Source organism: Urtica dioica, chromosome 7, assembly GCF_054948205.1.
Source record: "Urtica dioica subsp. dioica isolate 48M chromosome 7, U.dioica_male_clone48M_v1_H2, whole genome shotgun sequence".
NCBI lineage: Eukaryota > Viridiplantae > Streptophyta > Magnoliopsida > Rosales > Urticaceae > Urtica > Urtica dioica.
In genome coordinates this window covers 44,583,120-44,610,142 of record NC_142762.1, presented here as the reverse complement: position 1 = coordinate 44,610,142, position 27,023 = coordinate 44,583,120, and the positions used below count along the sequence as shown (strand labels likewise).

The 27,023-nt window shown below is 38.5% G+C and overlaps 6 protein-coding genes and 1 pseudogene across 11 annotated transcripts; 3 read left to right on the top strand and 4 right to left on the bottom strand.

The window, feature by feature from the left end:
- The first annotated feature begins 95 nt into the window (after window positions 1-95).
- LOC149392015 (ankyrin repeat family protein) lies at window positions 96-1,707 on the top strand. The gene is made up of 3 exons (XM_089621172.1): window positions 96-460; window positions 797-1,192; window positions 1,268-1,707. Exons 1-3 carry the CDS (start codon window positions 187-189, stop codon window positions 1,579-1,581), a joined length of 984 nt encoding a protein of 327 aa, XP_089477298.1. The 5' UTR covers window positions 96-186; the 3' UTR covers window positions 1,582-1,707.
- A 120-nt stretch (window positions 1,708-1,827) lies between these two features.
- On the bottom strand, window positions 1,828-4,477 carry LOC149392014 (subtilisin-like protease SBT1.7 pseudogene; annotated as a pseudogene).
- Window positions 4,478-9,323: 4,846 nt separating this feature from the next.
- LOC149392013 (uncharacterized) lies at window positions 9,324-10,159 on the top strand. The gene has a single exon (XM_089621174.1). The coding sequence runs from the start codon at window positions 9,347-9,349 to the stop codon at window positions 9,818-9,820; it is 474 nt and encodes a 157-aa protein (XP_089477300.1). The 5' UTR covers window positions 9,324-9,346; the 3' UTR covers window positions 9,821-10,159.
- A 3-nt stretch (window positions 10,160-10,162) lies between these two features.
- LOC149392012 (uncharacterized) lies at window positions 10,163-12,589 on the bottom strand. The gene is made up of 5 exons (XM_089621173.1): window positions 11,789-12,589; window positions 11,061-11,166; window positions 10,912-10,991; window positions 10,698-10,765; window positions 10,163-10,474 (listed from the first exon to the last, which is right to left on the bottom strand). Exons 1-4 carry the CDS (start codon window positions 12,424-12,426, stop codon window positions 10,699-10,701), a joined length of 891 nt encoding a protein of 296 aa, XP_089477299.1. The 5' UTR covers window positions 12,427-12,589; the 3' UTR covers window positions 10,163-10,474; window position 10,698.
- A 3,207-nt stretch (window positions 12,590-15,796) lies between these two features.
- On the top strand, window positions 15,797-16,589 carry LOC149392011 (uncharacterized protein At2g23090-like). Of its 3 annotated transcripts, none has more exons than XM_089618890.1 (4): window positions 15,797-15,889; window positions 15,920-16,020; window positions 16,194-16,234; window positions 16,390-16,589. In XM_089618890.1, exons 2-4 carry the CDS (start codon window positions 15,945-15,947, stop codon window positions 16,507-16,509), a joined length of 237 nt encoding a protein of 78 aa, XP_089475016.1. In that variant the 5' UTR covers window positions 15,797-15,889; window positions 15,920-15,944; the 3' UTR covers window positions 16,510-16,589. The 3 variants fall into 3 exon arrangements, with proteins under 3 accessions (XP_089475016.1, XP_089475017.1, XP_089475015.1); XM_089618891.1 differs by having other exon boundaries at window positions 15,798-15,883; XM_089618889.1 differs by having other exon boundaries at window positions 15,799-16,020.
- A 43-nt stretch (window positions 16,590-16,632) lies between these two features.
- LOC149392010 (casein kinase II subunit alpha-2) lies at window positions 16,633-19,744 on the bottom strand. Its single transcript, XM_089618888.1, has 10 exons — window positions 19,475-19,744; window positions 18,893-19,022; window positions 18,446-18,640; window positions 18,155-18,312; window positions 17,711-17,801; window positions 17,543-17,608; window positions 17,365-17,447; window positions 17,215-17,278; window positions 17,054-17,122; window positions 16,633-16,950 (listed from the first exon to the last, which is right to left on the bottom strand). Exons 1-10 carry the CDS (start codon window positions 19,558-19,560, stop codon window positions 16,891-16,893), a joined length of 1,002 nt encoding a protein of 333 aa, XP_089475014.1. The 5' UTR covers window positions 19,561-19,744; the 3' UTR covers window positions 16,633-16,890.
- A 1,233-nt stretch (window positions 19,745-20,977) lies between these two features.
- Window positions 20,978-26,563, bottom strand: TAF4 (TBP-associated factor 4). 4 transcript variants are annotated; one of them, XM_089619252.1, is made up of 15 exons: window positions 26,411-26,563; window positions 26,214-26,322; window positions 25,117-25,676; window positions 24,937-25,032; window positions 24,622-24,846; window positions 23,884-24,531; window positions 23,194-23,318; window positions 23,003-23,090; window positions 22,781-22,916; window positions 22,646-22,701; window positions 22,494-22,550; window positions 22,251-22,391; window positions 22,089-22,154; window positions 21,779-22,016; window positions 20,978-21,334 (listed from the first exon to the last, which is right to left on the bottom strand). In XM_089619252.1, the coding sequence occupies exons 1-15, from the start codon at window positions 26,450-26,452 to the stop codon at window positions 21,162-21,164; spliced, it is 2,760 nt and encodes a 919-aa protein (XP_089475378.1). In that variant the 5' UTR covers window positions 26,453-26,563; the 3' UTR covers window positions 20,978-21,161. The 4 variants fall into 4 exon arrangements, 3 of the variants coding, with proteins under 3 accessions (XP_089475378.1, XP_089475379.1, XP_089475380.1); XM_089619253.1 differs by having other exon boundaries at window positions 23,884-24,510; XR_016300111.1 differs by lacking the exon at window positions 20,978-21,334 and having other exon boundaries at window positions 21,805-22,016; window positions 22,247-22,391.
- Window positions 26,564-27,023: the final 460 nt, after the last annotated feature.

The window sequence follows — 27,023 nt, the reverse complement described above, 5'->3', positions numbered from 1 at the left end:
GTCTAAATCCCCCCACAAAATTGAACTACATATTTGGAAACGACAGCAAAATCAAAATACAAGCAGACTAAAGATAAACGACTGTAAATGAGAAAAACGGCAAAGTTATGCAGACACAGGGTTTGAACTTTTGAAGCTGTTGTAAGGGAGAAGAAGAGCAGCGCCAACTGAAATAGGAGGGAAAGCATGGACGAAGGCGAGCAGCTATGCGCGGCGGCGAAGAGCGGCGACGTCGACAAAGTGAAGTCTCTGATCGACTCCGGCGCCGACGCCACTCACTTCGACGGCGATGGTCTCACTCCGCTCATGCACGCCGCCAAGCACGGTCACGCCCTCGTCGTCAAGACTCTCCTCGACGCCGGAGCTCCCTGGAACGCCCTCTCTCCTAAAAATCTCTCCGCCGGAGATTTCGCCATGGAATCCGGCCACCAAGACGCATTCGACGTCCTCCTCAATGCCGGTAATTACATCTACGTTCGGAGCCTGGAAAATTGAATGGAAAATAATAGAATTCGTTGAATTTTATTTGTATTGTTTAGAAAGAAGGAACTAAAATTTTAGGGAAGAATGAGATTTCATTTCCTTTGTAAAAAACGAGTGTAAACTGAGAATCTAAGAAAAATTGAATTGTCTCATCCTCAAATTTTCATTTTTCTGCTTCAAATATTCACTTTTCATTGTAAAAGCCTGGTTTTCCAAACATAGCCTAAGCGTTTGATGAACAAAATGGCGTGTGTGTGTGTGTGTTGCAATCGACAAGCTGAAAATAGGGTTTTGAAAAATGTGGTTCGCGCAGGGATTCAAGCTGAGCTGATTCTCGGAACCATAGCGAGGAGAGAGAGTAAGGCTGGAGAGAGTAACGCGGATTACTTGGAAGATAGGGTTAGCTTCAGCGAGGACAAGATCATGGACGGTGAGAGCAAGGCCGTTATGATGGCTTGGGAAAAGCCATTGATGGAGGCTCATGCCAAAGCCGTTTGCTCGGCCGGCGGTCACGTTTTGAATGTCGGCTTCGGGATGGGACTCGTGGACACGGCCATTCAGCAATACGGACCCGCGTCCCACACCATTGTCGAAGCTCATCCCGAGGTTTATCAGCGTATGCTTCGATCGGGCTGGGCCGAGAAAGAGAACGTGAAGATTGTGTTCGGGCGTTGGCAAGATGTTTTGCCAAAACTCGAGACTTACGATGGTACAATACTAAACTCAATGTCGACGTTTGCCTTTTTTTCCCACTGTTTAAGTGATTAATTTTATTTTTATTCAGGGATCTTCTTTGATACCTATGGCGAGTATTATGATGATCTAAGGGAGTTCCATCAACATCTTCCGGCTTTGTTGAATCCCGGGGGAATCTACTCGTTCTTCAATGGCCTTTGTGGTGGTAATCCATTCTTTCATCTTGTTTACTGTAACTTAGTGTCTCTCGAGCTCGAGAGTTTGGGATACTCGACACAGTTAATCCCCTTGCCCGTCAAGGATTGTTTGGGAGACGAAGTTTGGGAAGGTGTCAAGCACAAATATTGGCAACTTGATACGTATTACCTCCCTGTTTGCCAGTCATCAGATGACTCTGAGTGATAAAAAGAAAGAAAGAAATGAAACTTCAGAATGATTTTATGCCTGTTTTTGCTGTCTTCCAAGTGAGTCTGAACTATGTTGTATCGTGTACTAGATAGTTAATGTTATATTTCTCCATTTCTGTCTTGCCTGTGTTTCTTTGTTTCCTTCTATGTTAATATTAATAGTAGCTCATTACTAACTAAAGATTCTTTATAGATAGTTCAGGACATGAAATAATAAGAAGAAACAACACATGTGCACACGAAACACAACTTAGAGTTTCAATTCCAATAATAATAATTTTTTATGCATATTATTTCTATACAACTGTTTGGCCTTTCTTTGATTTAATACCAAATAAATAAGAGAAACCCATTAGATAGCCTCATGTTGGTGCCGACACAGCACAAACAGGATAGGCAGAGAACTATGGTTTGCTTTGTTTTGCAGTTGTATATATAGAGCCCTTCAATGCTATGCCTCACTATGTCCAGCTAAAAGCAATAGGAGATCCAACAACGTGTTTCCCGTCTGACCACTCAAGACGAGCAAAGCTACTCGAACCCGATGGTTCAGAACGAGCAGTGAATGTGATGGTGTACGTCTTCTTCTCTCCCGCTTGACCGAAACTCAGAGATTCCGGCTGAACCGAGATTTTAACCGACGGCGTATCTGACGATACAGATACTTTATACGTTCCCGGTGCGCCGACATTCGTCAGAGTTCTCGTGTATTTCACGGTGCTTGCCACGTCACGCCCGCCCCTGGGACCCGATGCCGTCTCCAGAGGAACGGCAAAGGACGGGTAGTTAAAATCTCGCAGGCTGTACTTGTTCTTGTCATCGCAGTTGTAGTTTCCCTTGGTGATAGCCTTCATCTGGTAAGAAGTGTAATTCAATGCGCAGAGGAAGCTCACATAGTCGTCAACGGTGACATCGTAGACAAGACCCGGGTCCAAGGCTGCGACTGGATTCACATGCCCTGATCCGTAGTCAAACGGGGTCGCTGGATTCCCGGTAGCCACGTCACGAATGGGCTTGCCGTCCTTATAGGTCGAATAAGAAGTGGTCATGAGAGCCGACTGAATCGCGCCGGAGCTCCATTCCGGGTGTGTAGCCTTGACTAGGGCCGCCAGGCCGCTTATGTGAGGACAAGACATTGAAGTGCCTGAGACTATGTTGAAGCTCGAACGCCTCTTATCGCTGGCGAGCCCGGTCGGTGAAGCCCCGCCGGTCCACCCGGCCAGGATGTTCACGCCCGGTGCTATTAGGTCTGGTTTGAGTATCTCCTGGGTAATCGGATTCGGGCCCCGAGAACTGAAAGCCGCGACCACCGGCGATGGCTGAATTCCCAGCTCAGTGCTTCCTTGGACAATACCGGCCGTCGGATTCGCGGCCGAACGGAGATAGCTCTTTATCAAATCGCCCGTTTTCTTGCTCACGGTCGCCGAAGGAAGCACGTGGGCGTCAGCCACCAGTTCGTCACCGAAACTCTCGGTATTGGATAAAATCATCCCGGCCCCACCGGCGTCTTTCACCACCTGACCCTTCTGAGCTCTCGGGTTCCCGCCTCGGTCGCACAACACGATCTTCCCCGTCACTTTCGCCGGAATTAAACTCCCGGGCACGCACAGATTCCCGTTCGACGAGTTACTCCCGGAACGACCGTACACGATGGGAACAAGCTCTCCGGAATTATTCTTCCCGCTATAGAGCGAAACGCCTCTGTACTTGTCCCCGTTCCCCAGCGTAACGTAAGCCGGGAAATCGCGGTCCAACGTCCCAGCCCCGACCGAGATCATCCACGGCGCGACGTTGGACACGCTCATCGAGCCCGGACCGCCGTTCCCGGCCGAGACCGACACGACTATCCCTTTCGCCGCAGCTGCGAAAGTCCCGACGGCGACCACGTCTCTGTAGTAGTCGTTCGAACCCCCTCCGATGGACATGGACAGAACGTCCACTCCGTCTCCGATGGCCTTATCTATCCCAGCCAATATGTCGGAGCCGAAACACCCTCCGACCCAGCACACCTTGTAAGTCGCCACCCTGGCCGCCGGAGCCATCCCGCGGGCCGTCCCGGCGGCGAAACCGAACAGGCTGGCATCTCCGACGGCCGAACCGGCCACCGTGGTGGAGGTGTGGGTCCCGTGTCCCTCGTCGTCCCTCGGAGACTTCGATTCGACCTTCTCGTCGATCGGTCCAAAGGCTTGCTCGTACCCGGAAGAGAAATACCTCGCTCCGATCAGCTTCTTGTTGCAGCTCGACGCGTTGAAGTTCTTCCCCTCCTCGCACTCGCCTTTCCACGTGCTCGGGATGGGTCTGAGCCCGGCGTCGCCGTAGCTTTTGCTCTCCGGCCAGGCTCCGGTGTCCAAAACCCCGACGACCACCTCACTCAGCTTGTTCGACGCCGGAAAGTGAGACTCGGTGTTCCCAAGGCCGAGAAATTCCGGTGATCGGGTTGTGTGGAGCTCGTACCGGGTTTCGGGGAGCACAGAGACTACTCCGGGGTGTTTTCCGAGCAAGGCTGCTTCTTCTCCGGTCAGGCTTGTGGAGAAGCCGTGGATCACGTTGGTGTAGGTGTAGAACATGCCGGCCGAGTCGGAGATCGATCTCAGGGACGAGTCGTACCAGTTCAAGTGGTCGTCGAAGCTTGACGGCATAGAAGACTTGTCCATGTGGATTATGTAAGTCTTCCTCGGTTTCTCATCTGCTCTTACGTGATTATGGAAAATGGCCAGAACCAGAACTGCTTGAATAAACATGAGGATCGATATCTTCATCTCTACGCAATCGTGTGAGTTTTTTTTTTTTTTTCTTTTCTTTTTTTTCTTTCAGAGAGAGTGTTGAACCTCAAGCTTGATGAATGAATGAAAGAAAGAAGTGAGAATTTGGGAAGAAGTTTGGAATTTGGCTTGTGGCTAAATAGTCGCTAGTTGATTGCTGCGGTGATTAGATAGCTTGCGCGTAGTGGTGGGACCACCTCTATAAAGCATTTAATTTATTAATTTTGTTCTTAATTAGTGAGGACTAATCATGTGAAAGAAGCCATACTAATTCGACAAATCTTATTCGCATTATAGTATTTGAAAGTGATGTGTTTTAGTATCTTACTATTTCTGCTCTAAAGGTGGTATAAAAGGTTAGAGCAATCACGTGGGTCAAGCTTAGTCTATGCTTAGCTTACGCCGTGAATAAATTTTCCATGTAAAAAATTTCAATTTGGAAGACTTAATGGGCTCTTGTTTGTTGGTACCATTGTCGTGACTAGGATCAAAATAGTTATGACGTGTCGCATGAGGGACTACTTTTGGACATGTTGCAAAAACACTGGTTATTTATCCAAATCATGCATGGCCACGAGGGCATTCACCGCGTGATTTGGGTGGTCCAGTATCAGTATAATTAAAAAATATCAAAACCAGATTCTAGTGATCTTATTACGATATTAAAAAAAAATGTTATAAAGGAAATGGGGATAATTTTGATAATTGTTGAGCACTTAAAATGTCACTATGAGTCATTTTAGGTGCTTCCGAAACCTACCAATGCCGTCGTATATGACACGCCCACTAATTTCAAACTCAGTGCCAAATTGTTTAATGTGGACTGATTAAGGTTCTTTCGCTTATTGTTGAGGTTGACTCATTTGAGTATCACTTTTATTATTTTGTCCATTTTCGATTTAGTGTATTGATTCAAAACTACGGCGGTTCTGCAAGCATTGAAAAAATAATGTAGATATAATAAACTACCTATAATAGCCTAATTTTCCAAGTTCGTAGAGCTTTTCAGCAATCCTGCAATGTATTTTCCGATCGAAACATGATGTTATCATGTAATAAAAAAATCAGAACGAACTAAGATTGGGTAGCTAATAAATCCAAATTTAAAAGGTCAGAGTTTACTTTACTTTGCATCCCTCAGCATCTTTCATATGTATAATTGTATTTTTAAAAGCATATCTTCAATGCTAACATTAAAAATAAATGACGAGAAATTCTCTAGGAGCAATACTTATTTTTTTAAGAGCATTTTTCTATGCTAACTTTAAGAGCAATCATACTCTTTTTTTTTTTTTTTTTCTTTTTGCAATATTATTGTCACCTAGCAATTTCTGTAAGCTTGGTTATATATAACTCTTTTTCGTGCTGCACAATTTTGAGTGATCGCAACATATGTGCCATGCCATGTCCCCATTTCTTTTCGTGTTTGGGTGATTAGTCATGTCATTCTATTTCAGCAACCATTTTGTACAAATTATAGTAAAATTATAATAGATGAGATGAATGTCGACTAAACCAACAATTTAATAACCGAATAAATCAACTATGCTAGCTTTATAGTGATGGGAGAGTTATGAGTGAGTGTACTACGATGTCAATACAACGTTGTGAAAGCAATTAATTGTCTTACGTATTTGTTGTTTGTAATACATATGGCAAACGATGATAATATAACGCGTCATTTCACGTCACTTCATAAATTATAGTAAGTGTGTAAAGAACGAAATTATGGTCATTATTGTTAATCATGACAGATTACGATCTTGTTTGTATTTCTACCTAATTGGTATTAGCTGTAGCTTATTCCTACCACTAAATATTTATTTATTATGCCGACGAAGGTTTATAACTTTTACGTATGCTTTTTGCTTTTGCATCTGCATGCAAAAATACTTTAAAGACCATGTATAGCTGTATTTTAAGGAAAGTGAAGAACTTTTGGTTATTACTTCATGTGCATGTAGAGTAGGCAGTGACGTACGTAGGTTTATTTAATTTTTTTATTTTTTTATTATTGATCAACAAAGAGATCCAACTTAGAAGTCCCAATATTGATACTATAATCACTAATATCACCCATTGAAAATAAACATCAAGTCGGAGATCCTACTAGGATGATTATTAAAATAACTTTCCTCCTTATCTCGGCATTAAGTCTTTGATGTGATGACCTATTCCAAAAAAGAAAAATCATCAATTTGTAGAAGTGTGAACGTTGGACGATCAACGACATGTCACGTTCGGTGGACAATTTTATTTGGCAAAGAAAATGAAAGGCAGGCGATTAATACATATGGGGCATAAAATCGGTCTTGGTTTGTATCCACAAACACTAAAATCATACGTTTCAGAAAGGACACACGATTTGCTAAATGAAATGCCTTCTCTTAATCAAGTTCGATCGTCTACATCACTCTTTATCAAACCCTTTATTCTTAAATATTTTCTTAAAAAATAATACATGTAGAATTAAAAATATAATTGGAACAATAAGAGCCAAGTTATGTCCATAAGAGTATGATCTCTATTCATTTATATATTTATATATATAATATTATATAAAAACCATATATAAAGAATATAATAATCATAATGAGATAAACATCATATTTGTTTTGATACACTATATATTATTTGTTCTCTCCATTATTTGACCTCTCTCAACAGGTTGTCTGCAGGGCAGAAGCTAGAAAAAAAAATTGGGTAGATTAAAAACAAACAACATTTCAAAAAGAAGACTGAACAAAAAATTTAGGAGAGACACAAAAAAAAATTAAACCATAAGTTAAAATATTTCTTCTGTAGTATTTCTCTTAGTGATAAAAGTTATTTAAAGGGATTAAGTTTTATAATTAAAGTATATATGTACTATTTGTATATGATAATAAAAAAAAGTAGGGGGAAGTATTGATTGTATTATGTAAACATAAAATATTATGAGGCCAATATGTTAGAGACAAAAATATATGGTAGAAACTATACCGAACTCCCATTGTAAATTTTGAATTGTTAATCATTGATTTGTTGTGTTTTATAATTTATGTTTATATTTGAAAAAAAAATGGTTGACTAGGGAGTAGAAAGCATTATGAGCGGCTAAGCAGAGGTATCACACATGAAGCATCACTTGAGTGGAAATGATCAACATAAAATGTTAGAAAATGTGAATACCAAAATTTAAAATTATTATCAAATACTTATCGTTATTTTCGTCAATAACCAGTATTTTTGTACAATCTAACCACCAATACATCCATGGGTATCTATATTTAAAACCTGGCTCCTGCGTAATTTTTGTTTGTTGACTGTTCTAGGCCTGGCTCCCCAATATTTGGAGAACTGACACCAGTAATTGCTAAGTAAATATCCAGATATTTAGTAGGAATCAACCTCTTAAAAATTAATCAAGAGCCGGACCACTAGACTTACGGTTCCCTCGGCGTAATAATCAATCTCTAATATGATTGTAGTGACAGCTTTGCTTTTTGGCAAACAAGAAATAACAAAATGATATCCTATGGCAGGTCAGCTCGTATTGTCATATTCTAACACCTAGAAACACTACAGTTTTTTAGATAACACAATTCTAATTATTTGCTAGCCTTAAAGAGCTAGATTATTTTTTTTTCTTTAATTTTTTATTTGCTTTCCTGGTTATTTTAATTATTTGATAGGCTTGAATGGGTACATTCTTTTATCCTTATTATTATTAAAAAAAATTATCAGACTATTCTATTTATTATATGGCTACAACATAATTGACTTCTTTAGTAATGACTACAAAAGGTTCATAAAGATAAGTTATAATTCTCGGTTCCTCAATCATTAGACTAGACGTGTTTATAAGCCATCATGATAATATAATCGACTATAGACTTCAGAAATCAGAATTAGTAACATAGAGAATTTAACTGTATATTTTAAAGATTAATTTATTTCAAAGCCCCTGTTTCTGTACAAGTTAAATACTGTGTAATGATCCGCAAATTAGGCATTTTTTTCCGTAAATATTCTTAATTATCTGAACCTCTCACTTATAAAAAAAAATTGCTAGCTCAGTTTTACTCGTTTTTTTTGCACTAATTAAAGCATAATATAAAATAAAAAATCCCATTTCCGCGTTGTTGTCGAATCTTTTTTTTTTTTTTTTAATAACTCCGGATTGTTGTCTACTACCACATATATTTTTCCACTGCTGTATGGAATGTAGAGTATTTTGCCTACCTAAAGTCCCTTTTTCTTTTATTTTATCATAAACCAGGGCCAGCCAAGAGGTTTATTCACGAGATGAAAGTAAACCAATGATCTACAAGTAAAAACTTGGGCTAGGCCCAGTTCTAAAAAGTAAGCTTTACTGGGCCGATTTATTGACTACAAGGACGAAATCAACAGTATAAAAACGACAATAGAAAGGAGAGCAAGAACGACAGGAAAAGGAGAAAGAAAGTAATGGCGGCAAAATGATCATGCAAGTGGCACTGGTCACCAGAACGAGACGCTCGCTCGAGCCATATTTGCTCACGCAGTTACGCTGCATAACGTGTTTCCTCTTCCTCTTAAAAAAAACCCATCAAAACGACGCTCTCTATATCTATCTCTCTCTCTCTATATATATATTGATGATACCAACAGGACTACGAATCCATTAGCTCTACACTCATTTTCCCACTTTCCTCTTCTCCTTTTTTACCACCAATATCTCGCCTATTCTCAAGAGTGTAAGGCTCATCATTCCACATTCAAGCATTTCTGTTTTATCTTTGTAAATCTCACTCCGTTTGCTTTACTCTCCACTTACTGCAGGTTTGGTTGCTTGCTGTACAAGCGAGAAGCATGGCAAGGACTGGTCGGATCATTTCATGGGCTCTCGTTCTTCTGGTGGTAGATCTGCTCACGTTCGCGGCTGTACGAGCCGCGAGAGACATCGTGGCTGACTCCAACAAGCTCTGGAAGAAGCACCGCTTGGAGGACGGAAAGACTAGGCTTCACCAGACTACCATGGGTCGATACCATTGGCCCACTGTCGGTGGTTACGGCGGCGGCGGAGGATACGGCGCCGGAGGAGGAACTGGTGGCGGAGCCAGCGGTGGTGGAGTCATTGGTGGGCCCGGATACGGACAGGTTGGTGGTGGTGGTGGTGGTGGCGGTGGCGGTGGTGGGCCCGGATTTGGACAGGTTGGTGGTGGTGGTGGCGGGGCCGGTGGATATGGTTCGGGTGGTGGTATGGGAGGCGGGTTCGGCGGAGGATACGGAAATGGTGGCGGTGGGTCCGGATCTGGGTCTGGTTACAGGGGAGGAATCGGGGGCTTGGGAATGGGAATGGGTTTGTTCCCGGGATACAAGAACGGACCTTCTGGAACTTTCCATGCCAACAAGGAGCACAATTACGAGGGATCAATGATGAAAGGAATGTCTAATGCCAAGAAGCACAAGCGTGAAGCGTCGAGAGTTAAGACCCGAACTGCGGGCTGATGAGAAACACACACACCCTGCTCGCTAATATCTCTCGAGTCCAAATAAGTTGTTTTATTATTTCCTTCTTTCTTTTTTTTTCGTTTAGGTATTGCCTCATCGAAATAAGTAGCGTGTAATCTCAATCGAACTTTTTTTTAATCGAATAAATCCATGAGAAGTACCTCTTTCAAGCAGCGACGTTTCCCTCAAAGAAGATGTCACCAAATGTATTGGAGTACCGAAACTAAAATTGTAGTAAGAAAGAAACTAGTTATTTGACCAACGAGAACAACTATCTTTTAGTTAAGAAATTCAAGGCCAGAGACAGCTCCAAGTCAAACCAATTGCGTTCACGCAAGCTTATGATTAATGAACGAGATTGATTTCAAAAGCATATAAATGAATGTCAAGCAGACATTAATGTCTATATATTATATATATATATATATATATACATATACACACACTTCATCAATAGCAAAGATAACCATACGTCATCACAATTACAGAGCAGTTAAAAGAAAGATAAAGATATGCAGCCCAAGAAAAACATGCACTTTCAAGCGCACCATTTTTCCTAACCTCTTGGTAATGATAATTTTTCAGGAAAGCAAAGAAAATAGCACCTACTGTCTGAGAGGTCAAGACTGGAAAGAAGCTGTCATCCGTGCCCTGAAATTTGAGACAAAAAAATAAATTAAAAGCAAAATAAGGCTAAACATATGCAAAAGACTAAATATAAATCGACGAGCATATAAATAAAAGAACCATATGTGAAAAAAAAAAAAAAAAAAAAAAAAAAAAAAAAAAACCACAACCGGCAATGTATGTAACAGAAGAGAGCTCAAAAGTTTCGGAGACATGAAAGTGAACATTGATTTGTTCTTTGCTGTACCTTAAGCCTCCAATACAGCAACCCCAGAAATATCAACGCCTTTCACATTAGACTTCACATTCGGTTCCCTGAAGGAAAGTAAAATAGTTTGATGATATATGTATGGATATGTATGCAAGAACTATAAAGACATTTAAAGCTTTAACTTAAAGTGAAACATATTACACCAATATAAAACAAAAAACAAAAAACCAAAAACTGGATTAAGGATCACCTTTCATTTGTACTAAAAGCAGGGGCAACAACAGAATGCATTGTTGTTTGGTCCTCCGAGAATTCCAATTTTTTCTCCCCCTGGTAAAAAAGAAAAATAATGATCACTTTGATTTAAGAATTAGATTTATCTAAAAAAAAGAGACTTACGGAATGATGATCTTCGGTCCAGGCGGGGAAGTTGTGTGAAAGAAGGGTGATATAGCGTTCCATAGCAACCTCGCGGGGCATATCTCCAAGCTTTTGCCAAGCAAGCCTTGCACAACGCAACCAGTGCCTCAGCTCAGCAGTCTGTGAGCCCTGTTATTATTATCGCTACCAATCAAGCTATACCATCTATACTCTTTTACGCCCACTCTTCGTCTCCTATACCATCATACTTCAGAGTTTTTTTTTCCCCCTTATTCTCTTCATTCAAATTCATATTGTTTTACTAGTCTAGACTCGCATTGCTGTATTGATTCTAAGGCACTAGTTTTTTTTTTTACCCGGAAACAGTAAACCTTGAGGCATAAAAACGGCAATGCAGTGGACATGTTAACTCAGCCAACTTGGTACTACTAGCAAAAGGCGTTACATTGTAGACCTATTATAGCTGTTTTTTGTTTCACATTAGCTTATATTGAACACTGGGAAAAAAAAATGGACTAGAGACTAGACACATTATTGGGGGATTGAGACATCCTTTGCTATTAGATTGCTGGTAATGTGTTTGTTTGTTTGTTTCTTATTTTTGTTTTCCTAGCCCTAAAGTCACGCATGAAATTAAGAAATAATCAACTAGCAGAATGAACAGAAACAGACAAATGGAAATAACAACGCAACAAAAACAAGAATAAAATATAAATTTCTTTTTTTTGGACTAGTGTTGTGAGTACCACTTGACACGGAGGTCTGAGAGCTCGAGAGCCTCCTCGGGCATGGCCACGCGGCAAGTCCCTTCCATCGCAACCTTGCGAAGCCCGTACAACTCCGCCTGCAAATCTTCGTCGGCGACGAATCGGTTTTCGACGAATTTCACCGCCGCAGCGAAATCGATTTCCCTTTCGTCTCTCTCGATCCCCTCCCAGTCGTTATCCTCGTCGCTTTCACTGCTCCGCGATCCAGCCTCGCTCGCTTCCTCTCTGATCAGTCTCACCTCTGATTCGCCGCTTTGAGCCCTAGCCTCGTCCGGTTCAGAAGAAACGCCGTCGTTCCCCACCGATTCCGCGGAACCACCGCTCGTGAGATCGTCGGTAATCTCCGATCGCTCTACGGAAACTTCTTCGGTGACCTCCTCGCGCAAACGATCGACCTTTTCCACGACTTCATTGACGAATTCGACCTTCCTCTCCGCTTCCGAGCCCTGACATCGCAACGCCTCGACGAAACCCTCGCCGGAATCCTCCGCCGTAACCGACTTGGAATTGGAATCGGAATCGCCCACTGCCAAAGCGGCGGCGACGACCTTGGCGACGAGGAATGAGAGGAAGAGCGCGAGAGAAGCCGTAAGAAAAAACTCGCCGAAAATCTCCATTCGTTTTCTCTCTGGAAAGCGATCTTTTTAGGTTTCTTGTCAGAGAGTCTGAAGTGAAGAAGAAAGATAAAGAACGATAACAACAGAAACGTGTTGTAATAATAGTAAGGGAATACCGAAGAGGAAAGGATATCTGCAGAGGAAAGAAAAGCATATTCTTGTTTCTCGGTAAATTATTTTTATGCTGAATTTAAGGGATTTGTGGGACCCAGTGATGAGCTGGCATAGGATCGGTCAAGTCACGGGACGTGTTGTTACAGTTGGGATTGTGGATGAGGAAGAACCTTAAGGAGACTGGGAGAGTGACTCAGCGTCTCGTAGTCTCAGCCTCTTTATGCCGTAACGGCTCAAAATGCAATTACACTTTTAAATGGTAATGATTGCAATGATTTAATTCTGTTTTCATTTCATTACTCAGATGAAGAACAATATTGAGAGAGACTGAGAGAGATTTATGAATTAAAAACTATTGGTTATTATAATATAAATTTTAATGACTTGTATGTATGGTCAACTGGTCATAACTTGTTTGTTGGTTTAATTAAGTAGACCTAAACAATGGGGAGAATGTGTTCAAAATGGACATATAAAAAAAAATAAAAAATAAAAAATAAAAAATAAAAAAACCCCCCTTAGGTTTGTTAGGGAAATCCTACTATTTTTCTGAAAAAAAAACTACTTAAGTTAATAATTTTCATCACCGTCGCTTTTTTTTTAGACACGTTGACTTCGATTTTGTGTCTTGCCCAATAGAACGCTTTCGACATACGAAGAACATTTATGTTGATGTGTTTTTTCATCCTCTTCTCACAAGTTTATGCTACATGAATATTTATTAACTCGTATTAGTTAAAATACATGAGTTTATCTATAACCGCGTCTCGTGTTGAGTTTTCTAACTTTATTTTTCTTATTTTACTTCATAACATATACTTTTATGTTGGACATTAATTTCTCATCTATCTTAGTTCTAATTTAAAAAAATAATAATAATAATTGATTCAATACATCTCGTTGCAAGAAATAAGAATACATTTAAATCAGTCTGTTTTTTACGTCAATCATTTTGATACGAATGAATTAGATCTTTCCAGGCTCTTGTTAGGAGTCAGACCTGAAATCCAACATTACATTGGTATGAATGGGATGATTCCGACTATTACAACTAATCGTACCAGGCTTGGCTTCTTTTTCTTCTTCAAATGTTTGTTTTCGATACTTATGTCATTATGTTCTTCTTTATTCTTAACATTGGTATCTTATTGTTTTTTTCTTTATTAAAACTATAGATTATCTGTTGATAAAGACTGAATCTCTAGAAAAAAGTCTGAAGTGGACAATTTCAAAAGAATTAATTCGATCGAGTTATTCCCTTCTGATTTCGACTAAAATCCGATTTCAGTCAGCCAATAAAGACTGGAAGTTATATCACTGCGGAACATAATTTTCTAGCTCAAGATTGAAATTTTTTGGTTATGTGAAAAAAAAACATTGTGGACGAGGACGAGGACGAGGATTCCATGGCTTTGTGGCTGTGATATTGTTGCTACTAGGCCCAGTCCACCTCTTAAGGAAATCAAGCTTCCTGTTAAGGCCCACTAATCAAGAAGGTTCAATTTTTTTGGTACGTGTTTGTGGTCGGTATGGTAGGAACCAAAAATTGTAGAGAAATGGTCCCAACTAGTAGCAATTTGGATAACTTACAATTGTAGATATATAAATCTACTGTTACTAATAAAATTGTCCAAAAACATAATTGCTACTATTTTTGTCCAAATTATAAAATTGCTATTAGTTGAGACCCTTAACCAAAATTGTAGTCTCTTCTTATTCCAACGTCCAAATTTAATTATCACAAACTAAACTATTATTTAGTAATTACATCGTCTTTTATTCCATTTGGTAGCTTAAATAGATACAAAATAAATTTGACGTGCATGTTCAACTTCTAACTCTTATAATTATTTACTATCTAATCTTTTAATTTTGTCAGTAAATTAGTATTAAGTCACCTGTATATCGTGCTTAATTGCTTATCCAACAACCCAAGCGATATGATGGTTATGAACTTGGCATGGCAGGCGGGACTGATTATCAATGGAATGATAGTTTATAAATTTGATGATGTGGTTGATATATGATAATAAGTATATATCTATTTTGCAAAGAACATTGATGATAACGATTTGAAGTATAGAATAGATAAGAGCGAAATAGAGCCATGGTGTAGGATCCAACTCCCCCTACTTACTTCTATATTAGGTCGGTCGTACCTTCTTAAAATTTTAGCTCCTAAGTTGATGTGGACATTTATATTATTTTTACAAAAGATTAAATTATCATAATTTTAATATTTGAATAATAATTTTATTTGATGTGAACATATTATTTTTAAAATTTTATTTATATATTCTGGCCTGATTCTTAACCAGACTCTATGCATAAGTTTTTTTTTTTTTTTTGTACAACGCTTAGTAGTGTACTTAGTGTTGATAAAATTAATGAAATGATAAAAATAGACATATTATATTTATTTATTTATTATTTCATCAGAAGAAAACGGACATTTGGCTATTTGGGTTTATTTGTGTATACAGAGTCGAGGATTAGCCTATTGTCTCATCTATAAAACATGACAAACTTAAGAAAGAAAATAAAGGAACATAGGGAATTAGCAGGGCAAAATTCAGTTATATTGTTATTTTATGCTCATATTACGGGTATATGTAAACAAAGGATCAGCGTGTGTGAAATGTATGAAGCCTTATCGATAGAAACAAGTCATAATACACAGCTGACACCGAAACCCACTTCAATTTATCATCTTCCTAACTAACATCAAACAACTACTACACAAGATTAAAATTTAAAAAAAAAAAAAAAAAAAAAAAAAAAACATGCATGTTCTTTGCCTTCATTTATTCTTGCTTCCAAAGTCTAAAATATACGCGGTACTATTTGGCCCACCACTTTTTTCATTTTTGCCTAAACTATTGAATTATCAAGAACTTGTAACCACACACTTCAAGACTTCATAGTGGATTCTAGCTGTAAGAATGTGTTGTATCACATTACAAAGTTGAGCACTTTCATGTAATTAGTCTTGGATAAAATGTATAATCTGCATCATGCAACTTAAACTTCTTTAGTGAATTTATTAAGACCCCTTTCGTGAATGGTTCAAAAACTTATCGTGAAACCTTTTTTTTTTTTTTTTTCATTAATGATCTGACGTTTGACTTATTTGTCTAGTGCGAACGTGAGATCCAAGTCACCTTTTGAATACAGAGTGTTTTTTTAAATCTCATTATCACCTTGGATATTGTTGATTATACCATGTGTCGTCATAAAGCACTCTACCTGTAGCTTTCTATAAATGGCTGAAGCACTTGCCATCTTATTTTCGTAGTCACTCTTCTATTAATTTTCCTCTTCTTGAGGGAGAGAGAGAGAGAGAGAGAGAGAGAGAGAGAGAGAGAGAGAGAGAGAGAGATCATTGTTTTGAAGTGTAACAAGAAATGGGTGGTGGCAATGGTCAAAAATCCAGAATGGCTCGCGAGAAGAATTTGGAGAAGCAGAAGGCAGCTTCTAAAGGTATTTTATTTCCATTGAAAAGAGACCAGTAATACCCAATTAATCAGCTCATTTCGACCGAGTTCAGTTTCCAAGTACTCAGTGTTTTTTTTATTTGATCTCAATTTAAGTTGCCCTTGTAATAATGGGCTTGATATCTGAATATATTTTGATTTTTTTGGAATAATTTGCAGGAAGCCAGCTTGAAGCAAACAAGAAAGCTATGAACATCCAGGTAAAGTTCAAATTTATGAATTCCCAATAATTAGACAGACTTCAACTTGCAGATTGGAAGTCTTGATATTGATTAAGTTAGTTGAGTTGGGTTCAACCCTTGAATAGATCATTAATTATTGAATATATTTTTCTTTTCTTTTTGTGTGTCATCAGTGCAAGGTCTGTATGCAGACATTCATATGCACAACATCGGAGCTGAAATGCAGAGAACACGCAGAGGCAAAACACCCAAAGTCTGATATCTACACGTGTTTCCCTCATCTCAAAATCTGATCCAATCCTGTTCCTGTATTGTCTTTATACTTGTTCGTATTGCTCTAATACGAAATAATAAAACCATGTTACTACCAAAACCTCTTTCTGTTGATTAGACACTTCCACTAAAAAAAAAAAGAGTAAATGAAGTTGTGTTCTTTCGGAAAATCCAGGAATAGGTCACGTTACATTAAAAGGGAAAAAAAAAATATTGAAAAAAGTTACAAGATACAACACAATGCTCTCGCATAGAACAGAAGATATAAACAACAGAATTTGTTTGCAATGGCAGAAGGGTTGAAGCTTCACTTGATAAATATGGCCATATTAGTCCCACCGAAAGGAAATAACGACCTCGAGAATGAAGTAAATATCACACGTAACAAATGCGAGTATATATTACTGTGTCCTGTTCCTGCTATTTTCTGCACTTCTCACCTGGAAGAAGTACGGATGGGCCTGAAAATGAATCAGAATACACCATTATGCATTAACGCAATCAATAAAGATGTTAATATATCCCTCAATAAAAAGCAGCTTAAAAGCAATCAAATTATGATACCATGGCTTCTCTTGCTGTAAGCCTGTCCTGGTGATCATAGCGAAGAAGCTTGTCCAGAAAATCAATAGCCTGTGTGTGTATAAACCGCAGCGCATATAAAGTCAATAATATTTTAAAAAAAACTCGGTTTTCCTGATAACTTATTTTTAAAATCAAATTACCTCTGGGGAAACAAGATGTTGATTGTCTGCGTTGATGAACTTTGACCAAGGCTTCCTGCTGTGCCTGTTTAGGGATCAGCAAAAAGGAAACTAATTTAGAATTAATAAGAAAAATTCGAAAAAAAAATGTTTCAATGGTAAATACAATACCTTCCAACAAGAGCGTCGAGTTGAGGATCAAGAACAAGCTGATACTTGTTCAAATACGCATTTAATTCATCTGTTCCAAGTACCTGCAGAGTTTAAAGCATCTACATATGAACTTGTTTTTGACATTTCATGGGAGTGACCGATGAAAAAAATATCATACTCTTCAAACGAAAATTACCCTGGCGATTTTGACAAGCTGGTCGTGATTGTCGTGACCATAGAAGAAAGGCTCCTTGCGGAAAATCTGAAAGGGGTTGAACACCAGAGATTCACGACAATGGCAAAGAGATATGATGTTGATTTATGATATATCGGAGGACATTACAGTAATTGGTAAGATTCTCACCATTCCTGCAAACATACACCCAAGACTCCACATGTCCAATGAATAGTCATAGTCTTGCAAATCAACAAGAAGTTCTGGACCCTTGAAATACCTGATGAGATTGTTAAGCTAGTTAAGTACAATGCATGTAAATAGTCTACTTTCAAGTCAATTAATTTTTTACCCACTGTACAGCAGTTAATGCTATTATTGAAGCAAAATCATACAGTTTGTTTGTTATCATGAATGAGTTCATCAATTAAGAAAGCAAATATATTAGTAGTTAGACAGACTGCAAGTCATTGTATAAATACGATGAAGTATAGAATACATATAACATTTTTTTTTTTTAATATTGCTCTCTCGTTGTAGCATTCCCAGGGACGGACAGGTCAAACGAGTGAAAGAAAATAAATTATTTTGCACTATATATGGTAACAACGTTAATAGGACTATGAAACTTACCTTGACGCAACTCGTACATTGTATTCTTTTCCAGGATGGTAGAACTCGGCAAGACCCCAATCGATCAAGCGAAGCTTTCGCAGCTCGTGATCGATCATAACATTGTGAGGTTTGACATCTCTATGCATTATGCCTTGTGAATGACAGTAATCAAGTGCCTGCAATTAGAGGTTGAAACAATTTTTGAGATGTAAACAAATTGTACATGTTAGGTGAAATCGATACTCAAAATAGATAATCAAAAGAACATTCCACTTCTATTTTAAGTCCAATGAAACCAGATGATAAAACCTTGAGAAGCTCGTATATATAGTAGCGAATGTCATAATCAGTCAGTGTGGGGTACAGGATCTTGAAGTCTGTACTGTTCACATGTTCAAAGATCAAGCTAGGAGTTTTCGAATGCTGATCTCGAACAATGTCGAGCAACTTCACAATATTCGTCCCTCCACACAGATTCTGCAGTATTTTAATCTCCCGCTTAATCTGCAATAAAGATATCAACTTGTTACAACATTAAAGATAACATAAAACCCTTACTGTAGATTCCAAACCTATTAATAAGGACCAGATCATTACAAATCGAATTTGACTTCTCACTCTTTTTAGCATACATTATCAGTCCATAAAATAAAATATAGGGCACGTTTATATTATTTTAAATCACAACCGGAACCACCATATTTAGAAACAAGGACAGCTTACGGAGCTGGTAGGACATTAAGAATTAAAATTCACCTTCTTTTTCTTCACGGGTTTAAGGATCTTGATGATACACTTCTCATTGTTCGTCACATTAACTCCTTCAAAGACCTCACTATATTTTCCCCTTCCAACTTTTCGAACAACTTCATAGTCATCTTGATCACTAAGAGTCAAAACAGTGTATATGAGATTAATCGAATCTTGGCAACAGCAACCACACAAGGATTCAAATAAACAATCGTAAAACGAGTCAAGAGAGCAACAATAAACTGGTTAAGTAGAAACTCCCAAGTTCAATCATGGAAGGTACATATGCAACGAAGAAATGACCGATTCAAATCTTGCTATATATATTTTTTAGCAAGAACGTCACTTTCATCTCCTTTAACCTCTAGGAATATTCTTCTCGCTAAAGATTCCACTTAACTCTTCGAAATCGAAACGATACAATTAAAAATCCGAACATTCAAACCCTAAAATCAGACTTAACATACCCTAATCCTCATCCAAAAAATTGAATAAACATACAGAGGGATAGAGAGAAAACGACGATCCGAAATGAAAACAAACACATCGATAAGAGAAAGTCTAGGTTTATGAGTAAAGGATTCTAACCCCCACTGGACGGCGAGAGCTTCGTAATCCCAGTAATCTCTGGGGCGATGAACGTTTACATCGGCGTAAACTCGAGCTCTGGACATGGCGGATTGTAATCGGGACGGAACTCTCGAAGAGTTCCGTATCAAAGAGAGAGAGAGAGAGAGAGATGATCGGTGTTACGATGAGAAGAGAGGTGAAAGGGATTACGATATATATTTTTAGGTTTTCATTTCTCTCACTGTTGCTTCGTTTTATTATATTTGTTTTATTTATTATTTTCCTTTTTTTATACAGAAAGGAAAAATGGGTAAGTTAAGAGGAAGAGGAGTTGATCTGTTGTTGTGCGGACTGCGGAAGCTTTTCCTAATTTCATCGAAAAATTAACTGGAATATTCACTTTTCAAAATTTATTCCACCCAAAAAAAAAAAAAAAAATGAATCCCGTAAAAATGTACAATTTTTTACTTGCACATATATTTTAACATTTTTATACTGTTACAATTTCATATAGGACGAGGAGTCTTTATCATTTCCATTTAAAAATAGGTGTTTATAAAAATCGATACTCTTAAAACGTGCATAAAACAAAAGTGGTATTCTTGATCATCCTTCCCATAAGAGCGGTTTAGTTTGTGTAAATACTCGAAAGTAATCGTTTTTTCGCAGGGCCGGCCCAAACTCACCGGGACTCTAAGCGATTCAATTTTGGGGTCCTATAATACTAATAAAAATTTAAATTTTCAGGGTAAAAAATTTAAATTTTTTAGAAAATTGGCTAAAAATGTAAATTTTTAGGGTAAAAAAATGTAAATTTTCTTTAAAATAAGCAAAAAGTGGAAAATACTTTTTTTTGGGCCCAAGGTACAAGCCTTGCCCGCCTTAGGTCAGGGCCGGCCCTGTTTTTTCGTAATTTTTTTCAATATTAATCGTTGAACTTTATAATTTTCATAAATAATCATTTTTAAAAATAGTTATCTAGATTTCAATAACAAATAAATTTCAATAATTGCTGACTAGATTTCAAAAATAGTTAATCAGATTTCAATAATTGTTGATTATATTTCAATAATTATTTATCAGATTTTAATAACAATTAACCAAATTTAAATAATTGGTGATCCGATTTCGATAATTGTTGACTAAATTTTTGAAACATAAGAATATTTTTATCCAAAAAAGACATGATTACTATTGAAATGTTTTAAAAATATGAAAAATGACGCGTGTGTTTAAATTAATTATGAAATTTTCCTTCTTAGTTTACAAGAAACAAAGTTAAATTTTTTTAATATTGAAACGACATACCTTTTGTTGGAAACAATACAAATGCATTGCCGTTTAAAGAAAAGCGAACGACAAGTTAACACTGGATAATTCACTAAAGTGTGATCTGGGGTCGATGCTCTATTTTTTTTAGGTTTCCATACCTCATTCCAATTATGTTTCTAAACCATACTCAATTTTTAGTATAAAATTATATGTAAATGAGAAATAGAACATAGAAAGAGACTTAAAGAATATATAATTAATGCCGTTGATTAGTAAATTAAATTGTATGCAAGTCCTAACAAATAAATAAAATAAGCAAATCTCTCTCTCATTTACTTCCTTATTTTCCAATTTACAGCTGAAAACCTTTATTCTGGGAGGGGTAAAAAGGGTTAATATCGGATCAACCCCGAATTCTGATATCTTGAGCTATTCATTCAGCAGCATCAGATCGGACTTTATCGTGCAAACGATAGAGTATAGTAGACTTCGACATTTGGGATTCTCTTTCAAGGACCGCAATCACATCTTTGACGGCTATACTACGAGCCACCTTGGTTTGTGGCACAGTAACTTGGTTCCGCCCCCCACTTTTTCTACCACTGCCTGCAAAGTAAAATTCCCACGCCAGAGTCATCAAAAGACAATCATGTAATAAATAAATAAATAACCGATTTTTTGCTCAACTTAATTTACATCACTGGCTTAAACAAAATTTCCCACTAATCCAAGACACAAACTCTTAAACAAAATTTCCCACTAATCCAAGACACAAACTGTTCATAATCTATCAAGGTGAAATAAAAAGGATGTTTTAGCAAAATAGTCTAAACTACTCAAGGTTTGTCTAAAATTAATGAAATAGCCAAAATTTACAAAAATGTGCAGCTACCAAGTGTTTAAAAAAAAAAAAAAAAAAAAAAAAAAAAAAAAAAAAAAAGACAACGAAACTTGACTATTTTCTAAGAAGTTGGAGCATTTGCTAATTTACTAATCAATTAGTTAGTTTTAAACAGTTGTTTTGTATTATTTATTTCAAATAAAATTAACCTCGTTTATCAGTTTCGTGATTGTCTTTGGTGGTTTTTCCGGGTGTTGAGGACTTGTTGCGGTTGGAGGCCTGGGATCCAGACGGTGAATCGGTGGAACCTCCTTCGCGTTTTTGGCGAGCTTGCTCGGCCATCAGCTGCCACTTCGACAGCATATCATCCCCTCCGACCGCCGCCCGAGCCGCCACATTCGCCGCCGTCGTCCTCATTTTGTCATCTTCCTCCTTATTCGCCGGCATCTAAATCAATCGAAGAAACAAAACAGTAATCTCTAACGATAAACCCAATTTATGCAATTTATTTATTATTACCTTAGCTGATTTGTTGCGACCCTCGTCTTTCTCTTTTTCGCCGTCATCTCCGTTACTCGTTTCGGGCTGTGCATCAGAAAGAACAAAAAGGTTTTAGTTTTATATATAAAAAAAAAAAAAAAAAAAAAAAAAAAAAAAAAAAGTTGAGTGTTTGTGACCCACTTCATTTTGTTTGCGAAGCTTTTCTGCATCAGCCTGTTTCTTTTCCCACTCCTCCTTAGCTTTTCGGTTCATCGTCAGAATCTGATGCCGTATGTCGGAGGTGGTGATAACCTGGTGTCTTGATTTCTCAACATCGACACGCTGTAACGATTTTCCGAAAATAAACAAATAAATATAAGTCAAGGAGATTATTCAAGAGTCTTGAGCATAAAACAAAGAGAGCACGAAGGGACTAGAGCTAACCTGCTTCGACACTCTGATTAGATTATCCATCAGTCCCCGCAATCTTTCCTCGACTGACTGATAATTTAATCAGCATTTGTAGTATGAGTAAAGGAAGATGGGCATACAAATTAGAATTGAAAATTATATAATCGGTGACTTGTGAATCTTACAAGGGACAAGCATCGCTCCACGTCATTGCTTACACATTTCAAACCAAACTTGCTCACTGCAGCGAAAAAGATTGTCAGTTTTTTACAGGGACAAAGTACTTGCATAAACGGAGTTCAAATGGTCCGTTAACTTACTGATTTTAACCAACTTTTCCCGCAGGGGATTCTTCTGCAAGATCAACCTTTCTTCTTCTTCCTGTACGGCCTTTCGAGATGCTTCAGATGCTCGACTGTCCTCCTTGGGCAAAGAAAATAGCTGTTCTTCTTCTTCCTGTTTCGGCACAAAAATAATTAAAACCTAGCAGCATCTTATACCATTATCGAGTATTGAATACAACGGTGTGAAATACACGGTACCCTGAGATTAACTCCGCTAACAGCGGTAACGTCATTGAGTTGTTCGATGCTTTGATCCAAAAAGCCCCCCGAGACCTTTTGCTTCTTACTGCACGTTTCCAGGAGCGAGTGTGACGTAACAAACAAATGAATAGTTACGTAGGTGTAAAATGAAATATTTCTTAGCCGGGTATAATATTTACTTATCTAACCTTGCTGGTGGTGGTGAATTGCCAAGTGCTTCAAGTGGCTTCTTCTGACCAACAGAAGGCTTTTTGGGAGGAGTCTTGATATTGTTTCCAGGCAATGGTGTTCCAGAAGGTACCCGAGGTCCTGACTGACAACAGAGATAAGTATTAAGTGGCAAATAAACTTCTGTTCTATATGTTTAAAGAGACAATTATGCCAAATTTAAGGCCTTTTCAAAATAAAATATAAACAATGATAACTGGGATCAGTGAGGATTTCATGTCAGCGAGTTGTAGTCAAAATAATCACTTGATAACATTCTACAGACAAGCTTCCCACTTTTCCACTAGGATCCGCTTCATTTTATTAGCAAACTGATGCAATATTTAATTTCATTCTATTTTCTGCCAAGGGAAATGTAAAAAAAGTAAAGAAATTCTCAAATCAAAGGCAATAACAAGTAAAATGCCCATGACTGCACTCATAAAAATTATATTTTCCACGAACCGCTTTCGACTCATACACAGCCTAGAACAAAAATAACCTGACAGGTAGCCACAGCTTTCATAGCACAGCTCAGCATGTAAAATCACAAAGGATTCGTGCTCATGAACAATCATCACATGATAATACAATGATCTGAACTTAGCATCTGCCCCAAAAAAGGAAAAAAGGAAAGAAAAAAAAAAACCCAGAAAGGATGAGTAAATTACCGGAATGTTGGGATCTACTTGCATTGGAACAGAAGAGGAAACGGGATTCATGGACGGCGCACTCGTGGGTTGAGAAGGAACCATGTTTGCAGAACTCTGAAAACCCAGCGTCGGAGGCCGCCTCTCAAACAAGTCGTCCCTTGACATGCTTCCATGTTCAATCTGTGCAGCCGAAACGGAAGGCGGGCCTTGTGAAGTAGGCATCGGAAGCTTGTGGTGCAGCTCAGCGGAGTGATCAGCTGGTTCGGGTTTGACAAATGTTGATGTCGGCAATTGACCAGTACCTGGATCTCTGTTAGCCGGTGGTTGCCAAGGAATCGGCCGCTGTTGAATACCCGTATTGCTTGAAAACTGAGAGAGTGATCCACCGTGCATTCTGGTACTAGGATCGTTACTCGAGGTTTGTCTTTCCACTTTTGGGCCCAAGATGTTTGACCCGTGTGTTTCCCCACTCGAACCCAGGTTTTGATGCTGTGGCATTTGCCTCATTTGTGAATCATGAGGGTGTGGATGTGGATGTGGATGTGGATGTGTGAGTGGTTTGATAGGTAAGGTTGGATTATTAACGTTCGTCCCTGAATACATGTGAGAATTACCAACATTGGCTCCATAGGGCGCGAACGATGCCTGTGAAAAATGCACATGTTTCTGTTGCAGCTTAAGCCCTTGAGTTGAATGATATCATTCTACATTGATATAGCAACGACACCGAGGGATAAAAAAAGTAGCTTGACTTACTTGCATTCCGTGGGAGTCAGATTGGCGTTCTACTTTTACAATCGGGTGGCTCAGGTTGGACTGTCCTTGGAGCTTCGAAGGAGGAATTTGAGGAGCGTTTGTAGAAGTGGCTGTACCCTTTTGTTGAGTTTGCGGAAGCGAACGAGGATCGCTAAACTGTGTGGCTCCTGAACTAACAGACGGCACTCCAGTAGGTTGTTTTCTTGCTGTTGCTTGAGTCTGTAACTGATAATTAAACATTTTCTCACATGTGTTGGCCTTAAGCTTAATCATGAGATTAACTTGAATGAAATCAATAACCCATTATGCTCTTACCTGTGATTGCACTGTGAGTACCGCCAATCTAAGCACCTGTTCCCCGACCACGCCTCTAATGAGTCGGACAAATACCTCTTTGGTGATTTCTTCTCTCTATTAAAAAAATACCGAAATTTAAAAAAAGGGTAATCAACTCATATAACATTTTACTACAAAAAAATTGAGTCCAGTACCCACCTTGAGTTTACCAAATAGTTCTTGCAGTTGCATGCCCTTGTCTTTATCAAGCTGGTTCATTAAAACGGGAAGCAACAAGCCGAAGGGTACTTGTTTTCCGCGATTCGCGGGAGTGCTTGCTTGCTCCGACGCTGTGGCTTGCTGATTACTCATCTTTTGGAGTTTCATGTACTGTGACTCGCTATCTGGATTGTGGGTCTTATCTGGTTCGTGCATCGTGACAGGAATTTTCCCAGCAAGTTGCGGCGCAGTCGGCTGAGGAATCGGGGGAGGGATTGGCTCCGCCTGTGGGTTTTGGCGATCGTCTTGGGACTGAATTTGAGGCGTAGCAAGGTCGCGAGTTTGCTGGGATGAGTTATCGTGTTGATTCCGTGGATTATTATTCTGAGGAATAGGTGTGTTATTCACCGGCTCTTTCTCGGACGAACTAGTTTCTCGGGGACCAGGAATGTCCTGGTTCCGTTGAACTTGATAGTTGTTATGTTCATCTCGAGAAACAGTTTCAAACTGCGGCAACGATTGGCTAGGAGTTGTAATATTGCTTCCTTGAGACATGACCACTGCATAATTCCGCTCCCACTCATCATTCGACATGAAGATAAACCGAAAGACATGACTTTGATCTAACTAAAACTTGATAAGCGCTACTTCAAAGCTCTTGCGTAAATTAATACCATTTATTCACCTACTTTTAGAAGTGAGGGCCTAATTCACACTCAAAATCTAGCTCAATAGTGCAGGAATGTTAAACACTAAAAACAAGAACATTGCATAAATCCCAATCGATATGGGACTCTCGGATACACAGCGCTGAATTTGTTGGAATGAACATCTACGGGTGACACAATATTAAACTAGGTCTTGCTCTGATAACATAAAAGTGTGGGCCAGCGTAAGATTGTAAAAAATAAAAATAAAAAAATAAAAAAAAAGAAAGAAAAGAACTTGCTTAAGAGCACATTTCATAGATAGCTAGTATACGTGTATCTATGCGAAACCTAATTCCTTTTGAATTCATCTCTCAATCTTTCCTAATTGTGTCTACGGATAAACCAAACAAAACAAGAGAAAAATTAGACAAGAGTTAATTCAAATACCGGCATCAGAAGTAGAAGGGATCGAAGGTGGATTCAAGTCGCCCCCGATGTCTCTGTTTAGGGCAGCCTGGAAGGCGTCCACGTCAGCACCTGAATGCATACTCTCGTCCTTCACAATCACACACACAAAACGAATCAGATTTACACACTGAATCTGGCATCACATGTGAGAGAGGATAGAAGAGAGGGATACGAACTTCGTCATCTTCGAGGAGCTTCTTCATTATTGAAGGGTCCATTTAAGGGTTTCTTCGGACAACGGTGATCGGAAAGTGTTTTTAACGACTTGGGTTGATTCTTGGGAACAATTGGAATTCTACGTGCTTATAAAGCTCAAACCAGAGGCGGCTCAAGGAAGTTGGGGCCTTGGGTTGGGCGATTGGAAAAAAATGGGCTTTTTATAATTAATTTTTAAAAATATAATATATTATAAATTTATCACTAAACAAATCGATAAATACGAAATTAGAAAACAACTCAATATAACTAAAAATAAAGTCGTAATACAAAATAGAAAGCAACAAAATTCTTTGAGATGCAAATTCACAAATTAAATCCTTATACTCAAGATTGTCTAACAACTCATTTTCAATTGACAAAATAGCGAGCCCACTTAGTCTTTCTTGGCACATGGATGATCTCAAATAAGACTTGATCAATTTCAACTTGGAAAAACTTATCTCTGCGGAAGCAACGGAAACAAGAATAGTCAACATTATTCTATAAGCAACATAAGCATTAGGAAAAGAATCAATATGCTTAATATAATTAAGTATTTCCATCGAGTTACTATCATTTTTTTGAAAAATT

What these genes read in the sequence shown, in the direction of transcription:
- TAF4 (XM_089619252.1), bottom strand. Translation starts at nt 26,452, where the DNA reads ATGGACCCTTCAATAATGAAGAAGCTCCTCGAAGATGACGAA. An exon ending in CTGACTCCCACGGAATGCAA is followed by an intron (nt 24,532 to 24,621) that starts GTAAGTCAAGCT and finishes AAGCTGCAACAG; the next exon opens with AAACATGTGCATTTTTCACA. An exon ending in TAATCAGAGTGTCGAAGCAG is followed by an intron (nt 22,392 to 22,493) that starts GTTAGCTCTAGT and finishes AAATCGTTACAG; the next exon opens with CGTGTCGATGTTGAGAAATC.
- LOC149392013 (XM_089621174.1), top strand. Translation starts at nt 9,347, where the DNA reads ATGGGTCGATACCATTGGCCCACTGTCGGTGGTTACGGCGGCGGCGGA.
- LOC149392011 (XM_089618890.1), top strand. Translation starts at nt 15,945, where the DNA reads ATGGGTGGTGGCAATGGTCAAAAATCCAGAATGGCTCGCGAGAAGAAT. An exon ending in GCAGAAGGCAGCTTCTAAAG is followed by an intron (nt 16,021 to 16,193) that starts GTATTTTATTTC and finishes AATAATTTGCAG; the next exon opens with GAAGCCAGCTTGAAGCAAAC. An exon ending in AGAAAGCTATGAACATCCAG is followed by an intron (nt 16,235 to 16,389) that starts GTAAAGTTCAAA and finishes GTGTGTCATCAG; the next exon opens with TGCAAGGTCTGTATGCAGAC.
- LOC149392010 (XM_089618888.1), bottom strand. Translation starts at nt 19,560, where the DNA reads ATGTCCAGAGCTCGAGTTTACGCCGATGTAAACGTTCATCGCCCCAGA. An exon ending in ATATATACGAGCTTCTCAAG is followed by an intron (nt 18,313 to 18,445) that starts GTTTTATCATCT and finishes CTCTAATTGCAG; the next exon opens with GCACTTGATTACTGTCATTC. An exon ending in AACATCTTGTTTCCCCAGAG is followed by an intron (nt 17,123 to 17,214) that starts GTAATTTGATTT and finishes ATACACACACAG; the next exon opens with GCTATTGATTTTCTGGACAA.
- LOC149392012 (XM_089621173.1), bottom strand. Translation starts at nt 12,426, where the DNA reads ATGGAGATTTTCGGCGAGTTTTTTCTTACGGCTTCTCTCGCGCTCTTC. An exon ending in TCAGACCTCCGTGTCAAGTG is followed by an intron (nt 11,167 to 11,788) that starts GTACTCACAACA and finishes GCGTTGTGCAAG; the next exon opens with GCTTGCTTGGCAAAAGCTTG. An exon ending in GGACCGAAGATCATCATTCC is followed by an intron (nt 10,992 to 11,060) that starts GTAAGTCTCTTT and finishes CTTTTTTACCAG; the next exon opens with GGGGAGAAAAAATTGGAATT.
- LOC149392015 (XM_089621172.1), top strand. Translation starts at nt 187, where the DNA reads ATGGACGAAGGCGAGCAGCTATGCGCGGCGGCGAAGAGCGGCGACGTC. An exon ending in CGACGTCCTCCTCAATGCCG is followed by an intron (nt 461 to 796) that starts GTAATTACATCT and finishes TGGTTCGCGCAG; the next exon opens with GGATTCAAGCTGAGCTGATT. An exon ending in AAAACTCGAGACTTACGATG is followed by an intron (nt 1,193 to 1,267) that starts GTACAATACTAA and finishes ATTTTTATTCAG; the next exon opens with GGATCTTCTTTGATACCTAT.